Genomic DNA, 23398 nt, shown 5'->3' on the forward strand with positions numbered 1-23398 from the left:
AACTTATGATGCATTACCTCATCTAGAATGAATGAATCCTCAAACTAAAAACCCTATTAGAGTGCAAGTTTAAGAAATATTCCTTGAGATACTCTTAGAGCAACTCCAAGAAAACTCTTTATATCCTTTCTGATTTATAGGAATAGTGATTTTAGTGAAATAAATATATCCTTTAACATTCTCTTTTATTGGATCTCTAAATACAGACATTCTCTATTCTAGAGCCAATCAAAGACAGAGAACGGGAATAACTCCCTATAATACATATGGTATAGAAAAGTTGTTGGGGGTACAAAAATATAGAAAGCGATTTTTGCTCAAATGACTCTCTAAATGATGATTCATAGAGTAAATTTTAGAAAGAAAAAAAACTCTTGAAGATGCTCTTAACATTCTGTTGGGATGAGTTAGAACTAGTTTTAGCTAGGTTAGCTAGCTAATAATAATTGTATCAAACAAGCCTGAAAGTATGATGATATTCGAGGCATTGTTGTCGTACAACCTGACTCGGAAAATGAGCTAAAGATAAAGTAAAAGGCCTTAGTGAAGTAAAATCGGAACCGTGCATCAATCCTCGAAATGGACGGACGAACTAGGCCACAAAGTCCACGCGTTATTTGGGCCTAGCCCAGCCTAGGCTAATCTGCTCTCGCTGCTTGTCGTTCCGTCACTACTTGTCGTGCTCGTGCACAAGCACAAGAAACATATGGAAGTCCTTCTCGAAAAAAAAGATAGATCCCTCCTAAAATAAGTACATGTCTCACACTTTGGAGAGTCAAACATATTTAAGTTTGACCAAATCTATATGAAAAATTACAAAGATTTATAATATCAAACAACCATCACTAGATTAATCACATCATATATTTTTATACTAATCTTGTTTAGAGATACAAATATTAATTATATTTTTGATAAAATTGGTCAAACTTGATATTGTTTGAATCCTCGAAGTGTGAGATGTGCATTTATTTTAAGACGGAGGAAGGAGAAAGATATGGAAGTGGAATCACAGCCGGTCCGGTTTGTGATGCCGTTCCACGTCTCAGCAGCATTTTTTTCAAGTATATATACTAAGGCTAAACGATGTAGTTGGCCTTCTCCGCCTGCATGGACTCCACGATCCTTGACCACTTGGTGCGGACGGTGATCACCAGCAGCGAGCAGGCCTGGCATGCCAGACCGCAGATCGATCATGCCCGCCCATATAACCCCTGCAAAGAAGTCATTACAGAGCATATTATCAAAGTCATATGAGTTTCAGGCTCGCGGCGTCGAGCGTAGGTTACCCGTTACCAACACAACAACACATGTTGACCCTGTTGCACATTTACGTGTACCTTGGTATAGAACTTGAGCTTGAAGGCGAAGATGCTGCCATCCGCTGCCCCTCGACACGCCTGCCCATTATCAGTCATTTCAAGGCATCCCAAATCATCAGCCAATCACTTGTGCATGCCGGTAGGTAGACCTCTGGGCTCTCTCACCTGACAGTGACAGGACACCCTGCAGCATGGCAGTGCTTAATTAGGGGGAGTACCTCACAGCGGCACTGAACCCGTACGTGATCATGAAGGCGATGGCCTCCGTGCTAGTGCTGCACACAATTATCCGCGCGCCGACCAGTTTGTTACGTGGCGAGACATAGAGTAATATATCAATCAATTATTCTCGAAACGACGTACCACATGGCGATGAGAGACGTGCTCACCGTGGAATTGGGGAGCAGACCGGCGACAAGAACAAGGAGCTCAAACGCCCAGATCTCCACGCTGCAAACGAGCCCACGATGTTAATTTTTACAGAAATGTTATACAATACACGTGTGTTTTAGCAAAACAAAACACATGAATTTTTTTTTTTCCTCGTCGTCTTCCGCTGCGTCCGTTCTTCAATCTCTCTCCTCTGTCACCCACCAGCAGCCCGCCCGCCCCTAGGAGGATGCAGCGGTACGACTCGTCCTCTCTCCCCTCCACTTCGGCGACTGTTGAGCGGTCTGAGTGTGCTCCGATCACGTGTTCATACGACGCGATGACCCACGACGCCGCTTTGTAATTTATTCTTTCATAAAAAAAATTATTTTTTTTTTGTGATATGTGATCTATGATCTGTAGATCTATAATTTGTGATTGTCTGAATGTAGAAGAAAGCTAGAAGTAGAAGAGTGGAGGTTGTTAGATCTTAATCTTATGGTGCAAAAAAAAATCATGTGTTGAAATTACATAAAACACATGGTTGTTGGATAGACAAACTCGTTGTTTTTTAAAAATAGTTTTATGAGCAACTTTCTAGATAAAACTGAGCTATTTGAAAAAAAATGTTTGGCAAAACAGTTTCACCAACAACTTCATGCATATATGAGAGAGAAACGAGAAAGAGAGACAGGATAAGCTACTTTTTTTCAGCTTCATTCTAACTCATGTCTTTGTAAGAGAAAGAGAAAAACAACTTCACCTATAAAGCTATTTTAAAAATATATTTGGTATAAAAAACAGCTCACAACCGCTCGTAAGGCCGTTGTGAGCTGTACTAAACGGGCCCCTCGTGACGGCACGGCGAGCTTCGCGGCAGGCAGCACGTAGCTCAAGGCCTCGGCGGAGAACCCTTTCCACGTCTCGCCGAACGCCTCCGAGGCTCCGACCGCAGCACGTACGCGAGCAGCATCAGGGAGGAGGCCCAGAACGCGGCGGAGATGGCGGCGGATGCGCCGGCGAGCCCCATGCCGAGCACGTTCGCCAGCGCGACGTGGAGCGCGAACGGCGCCGCGATGCACACGACGAGCGGCGCGACGACGGACTGCGTCTGCAGATACCGCAGCAGGCACTGCAGGAAGGCGAACGCGAAGAGCGAGGCCGGGGACCTGGGGCGCGACGGACGCCGCCGTGCTGCGGCCTGCGGGACACCTCGGGGTCCTGCCGAAGCAGCAGCAGCAGCAGCGGCTCCGTGAACATCCACAGCACGGAGACGAGCGCGCACACCGCCGCGCCGACAGGATCAGCGACGACTGCAGGTACAGGCCCAGCATGCGGTACATCCGAGCGCCGTAGGCCTGCCCGCACAGCGTCTCCAGGGCGCCGCTGAGGCCCGTCTGAAACAGCCATTCCTACTTTAACAAATTTGCAACAGTCGTAGCCAATATCAATGCTTTTAAGTATTTATAAAACTAGGATCACAAATGCGCAGCTAGTGCTCATACGTACGGCCAAGGCATAGCTGGTGACGGTGGCCCAGGAGTTGCCAAGCGTGGCACCGGCGAGCTGGACGTCGCCGAGGTGGCCAGAGAACATCACGGACACTAGCGGGATGCCGTAGTAGGCCATGTTTGTCAGGATCATCGGCACCGCAAACTGCAGCTGCGCCCAGGCTTCCTCCGTGTCCACCACGCGGCCGAGCCACGAGGAGCACAGGCCAGAAGGGCCACGGCCACGGCCACGGCCCGGCGGGCGACTCTCTTGCCCGTTCCCGGCGGCGGCGGTCACGCCGGTGCCGTCAGGGTTGGGTGAGGCCAGCAGCGGGACGGAAGACATGACGCCGACCGGCAGATAGCGTGCGGTGCCTGGCCGGTGCCGTCCGCCCGTCCGCGCCTGATGGGGTCGAATTCGCCTCGGTTTGGGATCGACTCAGAGTGTGCGGCCAGGTGTTGTACGCTTGTACTGGTGTTCATATATGAGCAACAGAGCAAGGCTGGGAATGGGAAACAGCAAACCGATTGAGAGCACCGAAGAGCACGCCAGTCGGCACTCGGCAGGCATCGATCTCAGCCCCGTGAATGGGAATGCTGTTGCTGTGTGACCCAGCCAAAGCTACCTGGAGCAAAGCAAACATGCCCTAATAAGATAACATATATTGCAGAACGCTTTCCTCCTATTTGAATCCAGCCAGCTAATAGGTAGGAGTAGCTGTTGAAAATTATCTAGATTAAATATTAATCCTAATGGACCAACAAATTGGTCAGCTAATTGTTGGTCTTGTTTGTTTTCGCTTATTTCGCGGTGGCGGCGATGGGAGTCGAAAAATCCCGCCAAACGTCTTGTGGTGACGGTGCTTCTCGTGATCATTAGAAAATTCAAGCAGTGAAGAAAAAATATTTTTTCTCTTATAATATTTCAACATCAGCATAAGTTAAATTTCAGCGAAACGAAAAGGACAAGGAATAAACTGTACCCCTAATTCCTCGTATTGCGGTCACAGAGGACCGGTTCGGCTACCGCACTATGTGGCCACAAATTATGGTTCCAAACAGACTCGTTAGTTGAGTATTCAGCTAACATTATCTCATTAGCTATCCTAATCTAGCTTATAATAGTTAATACATTGAAAAAAGAACATTATTTTTTATTCCACCTGCTACATCTATCCACGTGCCCTTAAATAAATAGCAAATACAAAAACAAAATAACATTATGAATAAGCCACAAATGCAACAACTTTTTAAGCCAAAAATCATCTAATGTGGTTAACTAGAAGTAGATAGTAGTAACTTCGAACTATTAGGCCAGTCTCAACGAAAATTTCATGAGAGTTTCATAGGCGGTAAAATAAGCTACCAACTCAATATAAATGAAGAGAGAGATCATCAAAGTTTTATGGGATAAAACTAATATACATTGTTTCCAACACATAGAGATCTTGAAAACTAGAACATAAAAACCATATTGAGACCGGTCTTAGTGAGAGCGAATAGGTCTCGGGAATTGATTGATAGATTAGCAGCAGTACAGGGTACAATATATAGGCAATAATCAATAGGGTTTATAGAAACACCCAATCAACGGTGATCCTTGCCTTATCAATGTAATCTATCTATCTTAACCCCTAAGGCAGCCAGCCTAACAGGCTAGGCGCCAGGCCCAAGGCCAGCCTATTAAGGCGCCTATTCTAACACGCCCCCGCAGTCGAATCGTCAGCCACTCTGCACGTTTAGACTGGACCTAAACTCCGTGAAAACTGAAGTAGGCAACCCTTTGGTGAAGATATCTGCATATTGCGAAGAGGTGGGAACATGCATAACACGAAGATCACCAACGACGACTCGCTCCCGGACAAAGTGAAGATCGATCTCAATGTGCTTGGTGCGCTGATGCTGAACCGGGTTGGAGGTCATGTAGATGGCACTGATGTTGTCACAATACACCAGTGTGGCGCGTCGTAGAGGGGCATGCAGCTCCAGAAGTAGCTGGTGGAGCCAAGTAGCCTCTGCAACTCCGTTGGCCACCGCGCGATACTCTGCTTCAGCGCTGGATCTTGACACTGTGTTCTGGCGCTTCGAGGACCAGGAAACAAGGTTGTCGCCAAGGAACACCGCATAGCCTAAGGTAGACTTGCGAGTGTCCGAACAACCAGCCCAGTCAGCGTCGGTGTAGACGACAAGATCAGTCGAAGTAGACGGTCGCAGCAGGAGACCAAGGTGAAGAGTGCCTCGAACGTAGCGAAGAATCCTCTTTAGGGCAGCAAGGTGAGGCTCACGAGGATCATGCATGTGGAGGCAGACCTACTGAACTGCATATGCAATGTCTGGGCGGGTGAACGTCAGGTACTGGAGAGCTCTAGCAAGGCTGCGGAAGTCTGTAGCATCAGACACAGGGGCCCCATCAGCTGCAGCAACCTTCGGATTGGTGTCAATTGGAGTGGAGCACGGCTTGCACTCTGTCATTCCTGCACGTTCCAGAATGTCCAGCATATACTGTCGCTGTGAGAGGAGGAGGCCATCACCACTTCGCTGAACCTGCATACCAAGGAAGTGATGCAATGCACCGAGGTCTTTCATGGCGAACTCCTGCTGAAGCGCTGAGATAATCCGCCGAAGGAGACCGGGTGAGGAAGCTGTGAGGACAATGTCATCCACATAGAGCAATAGGTAGGCTGTATCTGATCCACGCCGGTAAATAAAAAGTGAGGTGTCTGACTTGGCTTCAACAAACCCAATAGACAGCAGGAACAAGGCCATCCGGCTATACCATGCACGAGGAGCCTGCTTCAGACCGTAAAGGGATTTCTTCAGAAGGCAGACAAAGTCCGGATGAGCTGGATCTTTGAACCCGGACGGCTGCTGGCAATACACAACCTCTGATAGATTGCCATGAAGGAAGGCATTCTTCACATCTAGCTGGTGGATGGGCCAGGTGCGAGAGAGCGCCAAGGAGAGCACCGTGCGGACAGTAGCGGGCTTCACCATAGGACTGAACGTCTCATCGAAATCAACACCAAACCGCTGGGTAAAGCCACGAAGAACCCAGTGTGCCTTGTACCGCTCAAGGGAGCCATCGAACTAAAACTTGTGCTTGAAAATCCACTTGCCAGTGACGACGTTTGCCCGAGGAGGTCGAGGCATGAGGTCCCAAGTGTGATTCTGCAAGAGAGCACTGTGTTCTTCTTCCATAGTCGCTTGCCAATTGGGGTCAGCGAGAACGCTATGAAAGGTCTTGGGCACTGCAGAGAGGGGGCGGCGTGGTAGGAGGCAGGCATCCGATAGCCGCTCTTTGACCGCGTGCTCATAGCGTACTGGTTTGTCACTAGAATGACAGTGACGGTGCCCTTGGGTAGCGGGGCAGCCAGTGCAGGAGCAGCTAGAGTAGGCGGTGTTGGAGTGGCTGGTACAGGCGGAGCCAGCGGTCGAGGTCGACATGTGTAGTGGTACGTGAAGGCCCGATCTGATCGGAGAGGTGGGAACCTAGGCGGGGGTCCTGCGCCTGCACGCAAGGCAGGCGGGATGTAGAGCGCGGAGGCCTCTCCAGGCATGTTGGGCAACGCTGTGGCCGCGCGTGGCGCGGTAGGTGTCCCCGACGCCCGTAGCACTAGTGGAATGTAGAGTGCGGGCGCCAGTGGATCATCAGCAGTCAGGGGCGCCCCAGGCATAGTCACGGTGGGACCGGCAGGGGCGCTGGAGACATCAGCGGTGCTGGGTGGTGTTCCTGCAGATAAAAACTTGTGCATCAGTCTAATAGGAGGGAGCATAGGGTCAGTAGTATTGTCATCGAGGAATTGTAGGTCTACTGGAGCACTAGGACCATGGCGCTCAGCAAAGGGAAAGGCCGTTTCATCGAAGATGACATGCCGGGAGACGATGACTCTATTGGAGGAGAGGTCAAGGCAGCGGTACCCTTTGTGATGAGCGGAATAACCGAGGAAGACACACAGGACAGACCTAGGGGCGAGTTTGTGGGGTGCAGTAGCCGACATGTTTGGGTAACATTTGCAATCGAAGACTCATAGGTGATCATATGCTGGTGGCTTGCCGAACAGGGCAAGGTACGGCGTGGAAACTGTAGAGTCTTGGTAGGCAGTATGTTGAGCAGAACAGTGGCTGTAGAGAGGGCCTCTACCTAGTAGGAGAGAGGCATGGACGCCTGAAAGAGCAGTGAGCGAACAACATTATTCATGGAGCGAATAATGCGTTCAGCTTTACCGTTTTGAGACGATGTGTAGGGACAGGACATGAGAAGGTGGATGCCCTGAGTGAGGAAAAACTAACGGGAGCTAGAGTTGTCAAACTCTTTCCCGTTGTCGCACTGAACAGCCTTGACCCGAGCACCAAACTAGGTGGAGGCGTGAGCGATGAAGTGAGCAAGCGTGCTGAAATTGTCAGATTTAAGCCACAAAGGAAACGTCCACAAATAATGAGTGCAATCATCAAGTATGACCAAGTAGTATTTATAACCAGAAATGCTGACGACTAGAGAGGTCCATAAATCACAATGTATAAGATCAAACTTGGTGGACGCACGGGAGATGGACTCATGAAAGGGCAAACAAACATGACGCCCTAACTGACAAGCATGACATAACTCTGAGCAATCCTGAATATGATAGGAGACACTAGACGTGAGCTTCGACAACGCCTCATGACCGGGGTGGCCAAGACACCGATGCCACAGCGGGGAGGAAGCCTGGGCAACAAGGGAGTGTGCTGGGGGTAGGCGCAGAGGGTATAGCAGCCTAGAGCTAGTGCACATAACGATCTCGGTCCAAGATGGAAGAACCTTCATAGAACAACCAGATGGGTCAAACTCAACAGAACAATTATTGTCGATAGTAAATTGGCAAACAGAGATAAGATTCTTAATAATTTGTGGCGACACAAGGACATTATTAAGACGTAAATTACGAGACAACTCTATAGAGCCAGTGGCAGTGACAGGAAGAAGAGAGCCATTATCGACAACAATGGATGAAGGAGTAGGGTACCGCGGGAGAAGAACATGTGAAAGAGAGGAGGACTGAGATGTCATGTGTGAAGTAGCACCTGAGTCGAAGTACCACTCGTTGGACGTGGGAGGGGTCAGCGACGTTGTGCTGAAGGCGAAGGCGAGGGCCATCGGGTCCCAAGAGGGGAGGCTAGCCACCGGGTTGTAATACCCGGGGGCGACCCACTGTCTAGTGCCATTAGGAGCAGGGAGGGCAGCGGCCTGCTGGCGGACAGCAAGGGCGTGCTGCTGCTATTGGGCGAGGAAGGCCTGCTGCTGCGCCTGCTGCTACGCGTGATGTTGTGCTTGCTATTGTGCCTGCTGCTGCACCTGTAGGTGAGGAGGCACTGGGATGGGTGCCAGCGGTGGACGAGGTCCCCCTGGCCACATCTGAATGGTTCTGGTCCAGGGGTTGTAGACGCTGGGCCATAGCCGCCCGCCGGTCGGCTGCTGCTGCTGCTGTTGGGCGCCACCAGTGGGGCGTGACCCCTATCCAGAAGGGACACCACCGCTGTTGCCTTTGCCGCCACCGCCACGCTTGCTACGACAGTTGTTAGGCGGCTTGGAGTTCCCACCAGCGCTCGTGTCGGAGGACGTAGGGGCAAGGCTGGGAGTGGTGGAGGCGGCGAGCGTAGTGGCTGGTGCGTCCTTGCGGGTCTCCATGGTGAGTTCCTCGAGGATGAGGTCGTCACGAGCCTCTAGGAAGGTGGGGAACGGTTGAGCTCGACGAAGGAGCGTCCCAACATGGCTGAAGCGCTCGTTGAGGCCACGGATCACGTTGAGGACGAGCGTGCGGTCGGTGACGACCTCGCCAAGGGCCATGAGATCATCAGCCATCTTTTTTAGCTTGCGGCAGTAGTCAGTGACGGAGAGGTCGCCCTGGACGAGGTTGCGAAACCGTGTCTCGAGGTGGATGGAGCGAGCCTCACGATTGCCAAGGAACTGTGACTCGACGGCGAGCCAGGCATGGCGAGCGGTGGAGCCCTGGGCGGAGATGATCTCGCCAAGGTCATCGGTGAGCGTGGCGACGATCTAGGACTTGATGATGTAGTCCATCCGGGCCCAATCAGGAGGAATTGGGGCTGGAGGTTCCTCTCGAACGTGATCCTGGAGGGAGACCTTGCCGAGGATGAGAAGGAACTGATCACGCCGGCGGTTGAAGTTACCAGAATCGACGTCGAGGATGGTGGTGACGTGGTTCCGGATGTTGCTGACTACAACAGCCTGAGCATGGAGCTGCAGAAGGGCAACGGCCTCGTGATGCAGCATGGCAGCCCGAAGATCGGGTGGCGGCGCTGAAGGGCCTCCAGGTGCGGCGCCAGAGGGTTCCGACTTCCAGAGCAACGGCGGCAGCAGCAGCCGCCCGCTCCTTGGCAGCGCGCGCCAGTGCCTCGCTAGCGCGCTGGGCGTCGACGTCGCGATCCTTAGCCACGGCTGTGGCCTCCTCCTTGGCCTATAGGGCGCGTGCTAGGGCAGCATCACGTGCAGCCTGACGCTCGCGCTCGAGACGCTGAGCAGCGGCGGCAGCGTCGTTGGCCTTCTCCACGGCGAGGCGTTGGGCGACGGCGTCTTCCTGGATGATGGCAGAGGAGGCGGCCAGATCGTCCCGAGCCCTAGGGGTTACTGGAGGGGTGGAGGGCATGGTGGCGCAGCACGGTGTGTACCGGCACGCGGAGGGGCGCAGCGCGGCGAGGGGCCGGCGTGCGTGGAGTGGGCAGCGAAAGAGGAAATAGGTCTCAGGAATTGATTGATAGATTAGCAGCAGTATATGGTACAATATATAGGCAATGATCAATAGGGTTTATAGAAACACCCAATCAACGGTGATCCTTCTTATCAATGTAATCTATCTATCTTAACCCCTAAGGCAACCAGCCTAACAGGCTAGGCGCCAGGCCCAAGGCCAGCCCATTAGGGCGCCTATTCTAACACTTAGGGTAACCCAACAGAGCATGAGAGAGGGAGAGCATAGTGTTAGAGACTATGGAATTTTTGAACTCCACGTACGCAAGTCTTGCAGCTAGCGAATTTGGATATTCTGTTTTCTCTCGTCCACGTGAAATGAAACCAGAGAAATTAAAACCTATACCGTGAATTCACGCTTCCTCCGTGCTTCACGCCACCCCTGGCGCTAGGCCCGCCTCGGCCATGGCCACACCGGCCTTGCCGAGTTTACCATGGCCATGGCCGTGCCGGGCCCCGCCAACCTCGTCCCGGCCATGGTCACGCTAGCCCCTGACAAGATCGCGCCGACCCCCACTAAGCCCGCCCATGGCCACACTGGCCCTTGCCGAGCTCGCCCCTGCCATGGCCACGTTGGCCCCTGCCGAGCTCACCACGGCCATGGCCGCGCTGGCCCTAGCCAACCTCGTCCCGGCCATGGTCACGCCGGCCCTCGACAAGCTCGCGCCGACCCCTACCGAGCTCGCCCATGGCCACACCGTCCCCCGCCGAGCTAGCCCTGGCCATGGCCACGTTGGCCCCTGCCGAGCTCGCCCCGTCCATGGCCGTGCGGCCTTCCTCGCCCGCCGACGCCGCTAGCAGCAGGCGCGTGGATCCGGCTGCCCCACGAGCTCGTGCGTTGTCGCATGCGGCCACCATCATTTCTATGTGCGTGAGAACGAAACAGAAGGATGAGAAGGGGACAAGGAGACTAACGCGTGGGCCTAGGGTGGCAATGAGACAAAAGGAGAGGAAGAGCTCCCGCTCATGGGCTGCAATTTGGCTGGATATTGGGCCTGGCCAGCAGATCGACCGTGGAGCTTTGTGAAACAGTTTTCTCAGCAACAGTTGGATCCCAGATCCAAGTTGGAGCTGCTCGATCTAGTCCTCCAAATCTAGTTTTTCAAATTTAGAGCTCTGCCAAACAGGCTCTTACAAATTCAAGCTCTCTGTCAGTGCACATTCATGAGGATGGATCACTGAAGGCTTGACATTGACACACATCACGATGCATCAGTGTCCGAAAAACCAATCATATCCTACTTTTGTGAACTTCTCTGTGAGAACAAGTAATGCTCCTACTAATAAGCCCTGGCCGCTTGTCGTGGTGTTAGAAATGTTCGGTTGTAGTGTCATGTCGTTAGTTAGATTACAGCTAGCTAGCTATAACCTCCATGTCACAACTAAGAAAACGGCCATGTCACAAGATTTAATTCCGAGTTGGACGTCCGAGAAATGTACACGGTTCTGATGCCGATATATGGAGCGTTAAGTCAATCAGGACTCAGGAGCCACGATGAATGTGGCAGCGATGAACTTGCAACCAGAGCAAGTCTTTATTTCCGCCATATATATAGATTCAGGCATCCATCAATCCACGTAAAGTAACAATGAACCACGCAAGCTCGAGTAAGTAGATTTGATTACTGGCCTACTGGGCGGTAGTATCACTGTCCTTATTTTCTCGAAACTTTGGCGGATGGCAGTACGAAGTGGACACCTGTGCTGTGATATTCAATTCGATGGGCAGCCATCCGTGCACGTCGCGAACTAGTCTCGCGGAAATAACCTGGTAGCGATGATCACGTCCAAACCACCCTGCCTGCTGGTCATGTGCCCATGTCACCATACGTGTGATACGTACGTCTACTCTAGGTAGAGTAGAGCCTTGCATTGTGCTTCCGTTCCGACTTCCGGCAGCACGTGGTGCTGTAGGTCGCTTAATTAATTAAGAGCACCGCAAGAGATTAAGGTCAAAGGACTCCCTTTAGCTATTGTTCGTTTCTAAAAAAAAAACAATGCCCCAACAGTCTACCAAACTTTTCAATTATTATTTTCTAATGAACAGACACAAGATTATAACTATTTCATTGATATAGAAGAGAGTTTTACAACCCCTTAAAAAGAAGGGGGGACGAAGGCAAGAGAAGCTACGACTCTGCGCTAAAAGAATCGTCCAACTGTTTTGCCACTGTTGCAATCCAAGTTGCCGCTTCATTTTTAATGATATATTCATACGAGATGTCGTTAAATTAAGCTTCTCGATGCCTAAAGATTGGTATTTCTTTTCTTCCAAATTTCCTAAAAGACAAAGAGAGTGAGTCGTTTGATGCTTTTTCGAGGTGTGTCTTGCACTGTTGTGATATTTGACCACCATTCTTGTAGTGTTGTGCTCCCTGGCCAGTTTTCGGGTAAACGTTTAATTTATTGCACTTAATTATCCTGTGTTTCTCGCTAGCTCCACTGGCTCCCAATTAGTTCTCTTTCGTGGCTGAGCACAAATTATAGAAATTAGGTTTGTTATACCGAAGTCGATTTTTTTTATGTCCACGACCCTCTCCTTCTCTAACTCTAGTGAGCTCCGGCATGCTTTTAGTTTAGTGTTACGGGTTTGAGGGAGGAGGCATACACGTCTCTAAAGGACCTAGCTAGAGGTTTGTTTTGGATTCATCAGGTAGCAAGCAGCTCTGGCCAGGAGCCAACTAAACTGGCAGTACGGGTGGAGTGTAGATAGACAAGAAAGCGATAGTGGCATGGGCGATCGCCTAGATGGTGGACGACGGTTGGGTACATGGTGGCGGACATAAATTTAGCTATAGATTGTGTGTGTTGTAAACTGAGGTGAACACGTTGCCCTCTCCTGGGTCTCGGTTTCATGTTATATACACGGGAACAGCCCCCCGCAGTGGCTTGTACAAGAAGTGTAGATTACAACAAGAAAGAGGGTGTCAAAGCCAATCGGAAGACAGACGCCCGCGACGCTCGCCAAGGGCGACACGGGCGGACCAAGCCTGCGCCGCCGCACACCTCCCTCTCGCGGCCCTCATCCTTGCCGCCGCCCGAGCCCTCCGGCAGTTCGCCGTGAAGTCGCAATGACGGTGGTGGCGGGGCTCTTCGTCCCCTCCCCGTCCGTTTTGGTGGGCGCGCGGCGACGGCGCCAGCAGCTTGCGAGCAACGGCGGCGGCTGCGACGACCCCATCCTCGATGGAGGTGGCAGATTCGACGCCATGGAGGGTGGATTCGGCAGCTCCCATGCCGGATCTACGCTGGTGGGCCTCGTGGCCGTGCGGGGCGGCGTTGGCTGCCATGGTGGTGCTCGGCTGCGCCGCCCATCCATGGCGGTACGACGGTTTGATGGTGGTGTCCGTGGCGGTGGGCGGTGTGGCTTGTGCGCGAGGCTGGTGCGGTGGCGCCCTGGCCCGTAGGTGGTGGTGGTGGTGGTGGTGCAGTTACGGCAGCTCTCCTCCGTTGGTCCAGCGATGGCCGGGTGAGGCTCTCTGTTGGGTTGCCCCTTTCTTCCTGGAGCATCTCGTGGTGGCCGGTGTTGACCAAGCTGGCAGCGGTCCTCGGTGACCGGCGCTGTATTCCGGGCTGCTGCCCCTGCAGCCCATTTTCGATGCAGCAGCGACAACAGGTCAGAGGTGGCGGAGGGGGCGCGGCAGCTTGCTGCTGCGCTCGGAGGTGGAGTGGGCGCGGGATGGAGGCTGCTGCTCGCCATCTTGGTCCTCGACGGTGTCTACAGCGGGCGCAACAGCGGCGGCGGCGGCGGCTCCGGCTACCGGATCTGGCGCTCTGGCGGCCGGATCCGGCCTTCACTGGGCCGGATTTGGTGCTCCTGCGGTGGTAGTGACTACCGGCGCTGGTGTTCGGCTGGGCACCGGCGGCGGCTTTGTCAAGGAGGTGGATCGGCTGCTTGGTGGTTCGGCTGGGCGGCGTCTTCGGCGTCTGGGCGGCAATCCAACGGTGGCGGTGTGGTTCCTTCGGCGATGCCATGGTGGCGTGGCCGGCCGTGGCGGTGGCAGGCCTGCGGTGCCGTGGTGGTGCTGCCGGCATTGCTGGGCCCGGTGGAGGCCACACTTCCCTGTTGGGGCTTGCCGGCGCATGTGCCCGTGCGGGCACAGGGGGCAGCGGCGGGGTTCCCTCCCTCTCTGCTCGCCCTCTCCTTCTTCTCGATGGTGGCCATTTTGTGGCGGTGGTTGGGTTTCATGCCGGCGTTGGGGGGCAGCCCTCGTCTATGCCGTTCTTCCCCACATGATCCTGGCTGTCGGCATGGAGCGGTCGCAGCGAGGACAGAGGCCTCGGCATCTTCGGGGGTGCTGGTCTGGGGCCTTGCCCCAGATCCGGGATCTTCAGGGCATGGGACGGTGCCCAAGGTGGACGTATACGGCGGCGGAAGGCTGGTTCTTCGGCATGTGGTCTGGTCGGCGGGGGTGCTGGCACAGCTTTGCGGCTGCTTGCGTGGCCGGCGCATCGACCCCCTCGGAGTGGCCTCGGGCGGTGGTCTGGCGGCGACGTCTTTGGTGCCTGGCAGGGACCCGGCATCTTGACCAACGACCGTGCTGTGGTTTCTTTGGGCGAAGGCCTGGTGACGGCGACACCTGCGGGTGCCGTTCCCCCCGTTGAGGGCGTCGCGTCCACAGCACTCTCCACGGGTGAAAACCCAGTCCGGCCTTGGACGAGCGACGGCGGCGCTTGGACGTCGTTACCTTCTTGAAGGCGTCGTTGTGGAATTTGTCTCGGCCGGGACGGCTCGTGGCGGGGCTAGTGCGTCGTTTTAGCTGTTGTGTTGCGTGGGTGGTGCCAGTGGTGGAGAGTTTGTTCTAGTAGAGTCAAGTTGAGTGGACGTCGACCAGCTGCAAGTGGCGGCGTGAGTTGAGATAGTTGGTTAGCTGGGGTCGATTCGACAAGTTGGTGCTGACTTGTTGTATCAAGTTGTGTAGGATGAGCGGGGCTCTCCTCAGTTGTATGGTTTTTGCCCAGTTTCCATTCAAAGAACTGGACGGGGCACTTGCCTTCTTTTTCTTTTCTTCGTCTAATAGAAATCGCGGCAAACTTTTGCCGTCCTTTCTAAAAAAACAACAAGAAAGAGAGGATAAGATCTATCCTATACATCTTGGATTACAAGTAACAAAGGGCGGCTCACAACCTAGGCTAACCTATCTGTGAATAGTAGGTGCTAACACCCACCGATGTACATGTTTTCCAACACCTCCACTCAATCTCAGCCGGCCACTAGCTTGAGAGTGCTTCTAAACTTGTCAATCTTGGACGCCACAATGGGTTTTGTAAAACCATCAGCTAACTGATCACCAGTATGTATGAACCAAATCTCAAGTAACTTCTGAGCCACTCTTTCTCTCACAAAGTTGAAGTCTATCTCTATATGCTTTGTGCGTGCATGAAACACAGCGTTTGCAGAAAGATATGTAGCTCCAATGTTGTCACACCACAATCGTGCCGCTAGTGGATGTTGAATTCCCAATTCATCAAGTAGCTTTTGAACCCACATAACTTCTGCAGTCGCATTAGCTAGAGATTTATATTCCACTTCAGTACTGGATCGAGAAACCGTGGCTTGCTTCTTGGCACACCATGATATCAGATTTGGACCAAGGAACACAGCAAAGCCACCAGTTGATCTCCTATCATCTGGACACCCTGCCCAATCTACATCAGAAAATGCACTCACTAGCATAGATGGCGACCGACCTATTTTGAGTCCCAAGCTCAAAGTTCCTTGAACATAGCGCAAAATTCTTTTCACAACACTCAAATGTGCAGTTGTAGGCTCATGAAGAAATTGACACACCTTGTTCACAGAAAATGAAATATCCGGCCTTGTAAGTGTCAGGTACTGAAGTGCCCCCACTAGACTCCTATATCTTGTTGAATCTTCAAATCCAAGCTTCTGTCCTTCTACAGAACTTAACTTCTCGACAGTTGAAAGAGGAGTGTTGATTGGCTTACAATTCTTCATACCTGCACGCTTTATTACATCAGCAGTTGTGGGGGGGTACAACCCCGGATACCCATGGCAGACCACATGGGCTACACCCCCAGGGGCGGCCCAGCCCACAAGACGAAGCCTTGCGGGGCACGATTCTGCTCGGCGTCTTCCGCAAGACATGGGGAAGATATCCTAAAGATGCTACCGTGATCTGTTAGGATACGTATGATCCCATGATGCTTGTAATCTGTTATTAGTTTTCGGTTATCTCTCAGATCTAACCGACTTGTAACCCTGCCCCCCGGACTATATAAGGCGGGTAGGGACCCCCCTCCAAAATCACGGCATATCATACGATAGCTAATACAAACCAATAGACCACAGGAGTAAGGTATTACGTCGTACTGATGGCCTGAACCTGTATAACTCATGTGTCTCTGTTGCTTTCTTGTTCTTGATTACGCGCTCCTTTGCTGATCAATCTACCTTTATGGGATACCCCTCGGAGGACTGCCGATGATATTCTATCGACAGTTGGCGCGCCAGGTAGGGGTGTGCGTGCTGTTTCCTTGTCAAACAAGATGGCTTTTTCCGTAGGCTCTTCGTCCCTCCTATAGCTCAGCCAGATCTTCATGGTCAGATCCTTCTCATGGGTCATCAACGCTGACGGAGTCGGAGAGCTCCTTGAGCCGGTGCAGATCCATTCTACACCGACCACCCCTGCTCCTACAGGTGTAGATCTGATCTTGGAACTGCTTTCGAGGTCGCCTTCATCGACAACTCACCGCCCGCTTCCTCGCTACTAGAGGAGGCAGATCAACAACGATGATCTGATCGTATCCATCGATCGGGTCGGTCTGAAGCTCGCCGATTGCCTCTCCATCACCGAATTGGCTCTGGACACTATGGTTCAGCGCCAACCACCCTGCCATACGCATCTATTGGAAGCCGCTCGGCAAACTCTGAGGGTTACGGCCCTGCCCTATGGGCTCGACAACACCGCCGCTACATACCAACACACCCTGAGAGGCAAATTCGCCGACCAGGTGGGGGATATCCATCCTCTTGCCGACCAGATCACCGATCAGCTCCCACCAACAGTCAACATGTTGCACACAAGCCAAGGCCCCAGAACATCCCTCCAAACCATCCTGAGGAGAATCTGGGCTCCGAGTCCCAGGGCTCCACCGAGACCCTCGTCGAAACCTTCACCGAGCAACCCCCTCTCCCGCCTTTCCAGGGTGGCGCGATCTTCAACGTCAGCGTCGACAGCCCCCTCGGAACGACGAAACCGATAAGGAACGCGCCGCTCATGAAAATAGGAACGTCAACCACGTGCAGCGCCGTGAAAACAAGCGTGCCCTTGCGATGACCGAGGCTGCTCACGACAACCAATTCGACTCAAAAGGAAGGCCACTCCATCGCAACCTCGACGAAGATTTTCTCCACGTTGACGGTCATGACGTCTTCAAAACTCCAAGCGCTAATCTGGCGGTGGCCACCAACGAACTCGCCCACCTCCCATAGACGCCCGAGCTCGCCAAGGTCGCCGCTATGCTTAAAGCGGCAGACTGTCAAGTCAATGAGATCCGAGAGGATCAAAGACCTTCGTGCTCCACCAGCACCATTCACCGATCAGCTGTGCCTAGATCCAATTGCCGCCCTAGTCAAAGCCGTTTCACCAACCAGTCACTACCTCTCCAGGGGGGAGCCGAGGGCCACCGAGCCGAGCATCATCGCCAGCACGACCAGGAGGTCGAACAGGATGCTCGAGTGCACCTCGGTAACCTTCGAGACGCATGACGGCATATCGAGCAGTGTCACTTCAGCCGCCATGAAGATGAAGTACGCTGCTGCCAGGAGTACGAGCAAGAGTACGGTGATCCAGACTCAGCTCTAGAGCTGATCACCGTCGGCAACGCTGCAGACAATGGCGCCGACAACCCGGAAGGTCCCCCAGCTTTCACCAGGGCATAAGCTCTCCTCCCCTTGGGAAGGGCCTTACGTCATCAAAGAGGTCACCCGACCAGGCTCTTATCGCCTATGTGACTTAGATGGAATTGATGTTCCCAATTCATGGCACATCGTGCACCTTATACGTTTCTATCCTTGAAACATTCTAGATATGTACTCTCCACTTTGTGATGAATAAAGTTTTGATCTCCGTAATTTGGTTATATTCCTTTTCCCCTTTTGTTTTAATCTCCACGTACGGTCACCGAGCATCACAATACTCCATAATGATCTCCTATATGAAAGCGCCAAACGATTTCTCCAAATCGCTGAACGATTTCGCCAAATAAGTTTCTCCAAAGCTAGCACCAAATGATTTTTCCAAATTCGCCAAACAAAATGCCGACAAATTTTCGCCCAAAATCGCCGAATAAGTTTTCTCCAAGTCGCCGAATATGTTTTCCACAAACCACCAACATATTTCGACACACATTTGCTCCAAGTTGGCAAACACTTTGTTCCAAATCTCCAAGACCTTTCGCCGATTAGCGAGCAGCTTACTTTCTTTTCTATTCTCTTCGGAGAAGACCCAATCTCCGATCTCTCCCTAAACATGCTATGGGCTTCGTGCTTTGCGTTATGGGTGGTCGACTATGGTTCCTTGGTCGTGCCTATTTATCCTACATGTCTACGGGGTCCGCGCCCCACGTTATGGACTATGGGCTAGCTAAGGCCGAATGCTCAGCACAAAACTAGTTGCTTAGACTACGCTTATACGATCTATATCTCCAAGTTATTTCAATAAACCGCCGAGCAGCACACGTTCCGCTTTTTCTCTCTATGGAGAAGACCCAGTCTCTGATCTCTCCCTGCACATGCTACGGGCTCCGCGCTTTGCGTTATGGGTGGTCGGCTGTGGTTCCTTGGTCACGCCTCTTCCTCCTACACGTGCACGAGCTCTGTGCTCGACGTCATGCACTATGGGCTAGCTGAGGCCATGGGGGTCAGTAGCGAACTAACGGCTCGGACTCTACTTATACTCCATATAAATACCTTATGGTCGTAATTACGAAGATTTTTTCACCAAAATACATTCTAACTGCATACGCATGCACTTCATAACAGTTATCATCTGTATAAGTATTTTCCATGCTTTCGCGCATTCTAACTATACTATCCAGAAATTACAGATGATATCCACCAAGGAGATCATTATGCTTCGCCACTACCGTTAGTCTCTCCGAACAGGTATATATCGCCGGCCAACTTTTTCGCCGCGTCTTCCACCTCATCCTCCAGCCGCTGGGTCTCTGCTTCGCTCAGCCCCTCGGCGTACCCGCCCCCTATCGCCTCAAGGTCAGTGGCTAGATAGTGGGACCGAACAACAGCAAGGGCGTGGGTAGTGGCAGAAACAACAACGTCGCGGTTGAAGCTCTTAAAGCTTTCCCACGCCATCTTGCATCTTTTGATGATGATATCCGGGCGCGGCGGCCTGCCGTCGAGCTAAGGAGCAGTTTTCGGTTCGACGCAGTCGAGCACTGGGTTGATTCCGGCAACTACAGCGTCAAATTTGTTCATCTGGGTCCGGGCGTCTTGCTCCAACACATCGAACTGTGCCTTGACCCTCCAACGGTAGTCTGTATGCATTTTGAAGTTTCATCAGGCAAGACAATTACTTTAGTAGAAAACCCGACCAGGGCATACTCACCGTTTAGCTCCTCGGTCAATTTGTTCGCTCGCCCTATCTCCTTGGCTTTCTCTTCTCAGAGTTGCTCGAGGGCCTGGCATAGTTGGCCGAGCTCCGCATCTTGTTCTACAAGTACATCATTCATCACCAAAAGTAATCATATCCAACTATGCGAGGCATTTTTGTGGATCGTACGTACCTTTTTTCTGCTCGGAGATTTTCTGTAGCTTTTCCAACTGCTCGGAAGCATCTTTAAGTTGTGTAGAGGCAGTGGTAAGCTGCTCGGACTTGCTCTGAAGTTGTTCTTTCGCAGTCGCCAGGTGCTCAGACAGGACCCCTTCTGGTATTCTAGGTCCCACGCGTTGGACTCAGCCAGGTCTCGCTCGTGCTGGGCCCTTTGAATGTTTTTCTCTGAACGGTTCATCGCCTCCTTGAGTTTTTTGTTCTCCTTAGTGAGGGGCTTCATCCTCTTAATCAACTAGTAACGGTGCTCGGCAGTCCAAGTTATCCCCTAGAAATGCATAATGATAATGACGGAAGGACACCACCAATGTCAATGAAGAATACTCAGGATTCAGTTTTAACCCTGATTTGTTTTACTACTCCACTGAGGGCGGATTTTAGCCTCCTCATTTCTCTAGGGGTGTCCTCTTCCTCAACAACTACCACTTTGTCACCGCGCTTGTGGAGGATTCAAATGGATTGGGTTCGAGGCTCATCACGAACGATCTCCTCCACCTCGTCCTCCTCTTTCGCAGCAGTGGGAGTCACCGCCGGGGGGCTCTATGGCCGGACAGTGGGTCCGAGCATGACCTGTGATGCCTCAGGGGGTATTGTTAACTCCTCGGGCACCCCTGGTCTCACTGACCTAGACTCTGTTGCTTCGCCGGCAACTCCAGTTTTAGCTCCCAAGGGTCCGGCGCTACCCGACATTGCTTTGAGCATTGTCGCCAAGCCGGCCTCTGCTGATGCCGACCCCTCGCTTTCTCTAGCTCCACCCATAGTGGTCGTTGTTTTTTCTGCCGGCTGCCGAGCACTGGGGGACCCTGACACAGGGGCCGCAGGAGTTACCTCCACCTCGAGATCAGCCTGAGGCTGCTCGTCAGTCTGGGCGGACGATTTTGGATCCTCCATGTGCCTTGCACTGCATCAGAGCATTTGGTCAATCGCCCAAAAAGCTAAGATAAAATAGCAAAATAACACCAACGTGAGGATACTTACCGTTTGGTCTGCTGGTGCACTTTTTTGAATTGGCGAGGCCTGTTCGAGCCCCTAGGTGTGGCTATGGGGTCGACCCTCATGCTCTCAGGTGGAGGTCTGTCCTCTGCTCCGCCTGCTGTTCCGGTGTTTCCTCCACCCGTAACTCTAGGTTTACCTCCGCCTGTTGCTCGAGGACTCCCGTCGCTTGCTCCATGGGGATTTTTGTTGCCTGCTGCTCAGGGACTTCTTCACTTCCCCTTGGTTGCTCCTCCATGCGTGTGCTGCGTGAAGCTGTTTGCATGCTCGGAGGAGGGCCAACTGTGTCTTCATCGTCATTAGACCACTCGATCACCGTGGCCCTCTACGGTCGAGTGGTCTGGTCACCACCAAGTGATATACCACCTAGTTTGTGGGGAGCGGCAGTCGCCATTTTCCTCTTCTTCTGGGCCAGCTCAACTACCGCTACCCGTTTCCCCTAGGATTTCTCCGATAATGGGGGGGACACACCGTGTGAGCAACATCCAAATCTCTGGATTCTGATGAGATACCGATGGAACTTTCTTCAGGGTGTACTGTTGGTCGGACGTCCACCGCCGGCGGCCATTCAGCTCTCGGCACGTCCAAAAAATACACTGCCCTGTCCTGCGAATGGATCTTTGCATAAGTACGTTAGTTCCCTGCTCGGCAATCGATAATTGAACAATGCAAACTAAGATGGTTACCTGAGGAGGCGGGTTCGTACAGTTGAAGGCCTTTGTTTCTTTTGGCCAGCTAAATGAGGCGCCGGAGGTGAATAGTTCTATGGCATGGCTTATTACTTCTTTCCTTGATAGCCGTTCAGGTCTCTCCCAGGTCCCGTCATCGTCGCCCTTGAAGTCAAAAGCAAGGTAGGCCCTCTCCTTGCAAGGCTAGACACGGTGTACTATGAAGCTTGCTGCCACAAGTTCACCTCTCAACTCCACACCTTGAATCAAGTCAAGGAGCTCCTTCACTTGCTCCATGTCGATACTTCTTAGTCTCTCTAACTAGCTTCTTTGGTTCTCCAGGATATGGTGGACATCACAGCGGATAGCCAGGTGGCTCTGTTTCATGTAAAACCACTTGGAATTCCACCCTTTCAGAGAAGTGTTCAGTGGTACGCTGATATAATCGCTGGCCATTCCATCCCGGAGCTGTAGATATACGCCGCCGACCACCTTGGAGCCGCCACCGCCTTTCTTCTTTAACCAAAATAGGTGTCTAAAGAGGTTGAAGTGCGGTAAAATTCCAAGAAACGCCTCATAGAAGTGTATAAAGATCGAGATGTGCAATATAGTGTTGGGGTGGAGATTGCATAGACTAATCAACCAAAATACCAATAGATCTCGCAGGAAAGGATGAACAGGGAACCCCAATCCATGCTAGAAATAATCTTCAAAGACTACAACTTCATCGGTGTTAGGCATTGGAAAGGGCTCACCACTGGCTGGCCACCATCCGGCGGTGACGCGGTCAAGAAGCACGCCCGCCGTCACCATTCTTTCGAGCTCTACTTCTCCAATGCGCGACGACGTCCACTCTTCGTTGCGACTAGCTCCGCCACCTGCCTTCTTTAGGCTTGCTTACTTCAGGTTCATGGCTCTCCTCTTTGGTGCCATCACTCAGATCTGGATGCAGTCTGGTGTCGGCAACGTGTGTGGTTGCGAATCTAGACGTGTGGTGGCTGAGGCGGAAGGTGAAATGGCGAAGTGGCAAGGGTGGGAGAATGGGTGGTGGTGGTACTGTTATAAAGCACTTTCCCTACTTTTACGACTCAAGGGTTTTTGGGAAACCATTCCCGCGATCTGTGCCGCTCTAAATTCTCCGATGCGGCTTGATGGACCATTACCTGGATTTTCGCGCAACCACAGCCCATGTCGCTCATTTATTGCTACTGCCAGTTGCTACTCGTCGAGTAAACACCGACTTCTTCGCCATTTAATGATGCTCAGTAACGGTTACTGTATAGCTGTTCTCCGATTTTATCTCCATGGTTTGATTTCTCTGATATCTTTGTTTTGGCCTCAGGGATTGGCTGTCTGCTCGGCTGGTTTTCATTATTTCTCTATTTCTAACCCTGGCACCACATGACTATGTCATCTACTGTTAGGCTCGGGGACTAAGTGGGCACACTTCACCTGGCGGTGAATGTGCTTTTTAGGTCTACGCGTGGGGACTGGCTGCCTGCTCGGCTGGTCCTCTGTTCTTCTACTTTGGACCCTGGCATCACGTGACTCCGTCACCTACTGTCAGGCTCAGGGACTAAGTGGGCACACTTCACCTTGTGGTGAATGTGCTTGTTTTTTCCTAGAAGACTCGGTGCCTCTTGAAGCTGAACAAGACTAATTCCTCCTCTCATGGTCGGATTTTAACTGGGCACACTTTATCTACTGCGAGAAAATTTTTGATTCTGAACTTGAGCTCCTTACACCCTTATAGCAAGCCATGCTTGGGTTATGCTGCTCGGCTATGTTTTGTGCTGCTCGGTAACAGCACGCGCAGCATGGCAACTACTCACAATTGCTTGGCAACTCATCACAGTGGTCGGACCATGAGTTCGACTGCTCAGCTTTGATCGCACCTGCTCGAACAAGCTCAAGACGGTGTTGCATAAAGGATGCAAGGTGCTCAGGGACTAGCTGTGGGGGGTACAACCCCAGATACCCATGGAAGACCACATGGGCTGCG

General features: G+C 52.3%; 1 protein-coding gene, 1 long non-coding RNA gene and 1 pseudogene across 2 annotated transcripts; all 3 read right to left on the minus strand.

Annotated features, from left to right (window-relative positions):
- Nucleotides 1–987: 987 nt before the first annotated feature.
- Nucleotides 988–1802, minus strand: LOC136459107 (uncharacterized). The gene is made up of 3 exons (XR_010760138.1): nucleotides 1712–1802; nucleotides 1341–1506; nucleotides 988–1214 (listed from the first exon to the last, which is right to left on the minus strand). It is a non-coding gene; the product is annotated as an uncharacterized lncRNA (long non-coding RNA).
- A 554-nt stretch (nucleotides 1803–2356) lies between these two features.
- On the minus strand, nucleotides 2357–3854 carry LOC136459106 (protein DETOXIFICATION 19-like; annotated as a pseudogene).
- A 4818-nt stretch (nucleotides 3855–8672) lies between these two features.
- On the minus strand, nucleotides 8673–9020 carry LOC136461039 (uncharacterized). Its single transcript, XM_066460513.1, has one exon. The coding sequence runs from the start codon at nucleotides 9018–9020 to the stop codon at nucleotides 8673–8675; it is 348 nt and encodes a 115-aa protein (XP_066316610.1).
- Between the last annotated feature and the right edge of the window lie 14378 nt (nucleotides 9021–23398).

Source organism: Miscanthus floridulus, chromosome 6 (assembly GCF_019320115.1).
Source record: "Miscanthus floridulus cultivar M001 chromosome 6, ASM1932011v1, whole genome shotgun sequence".
In the NCBI taxonomy this organism is placed as follows: domain Eukaryota; kingdom Viridiplantae; phylum Streptophyta; class Magnoliopsida; order Poales; family Poaceae; genus Miscanthus; species Miscanthus floridulus.

Coding starts and splice junctions, on each gene's coding strand:
- LOC136461039 (XM_066460513.1), bottom strand. CDS start 9,020: ATGGCTGATGATCTCATGGCCCTTGGCGAGGTCGTCACCGACCGCACG.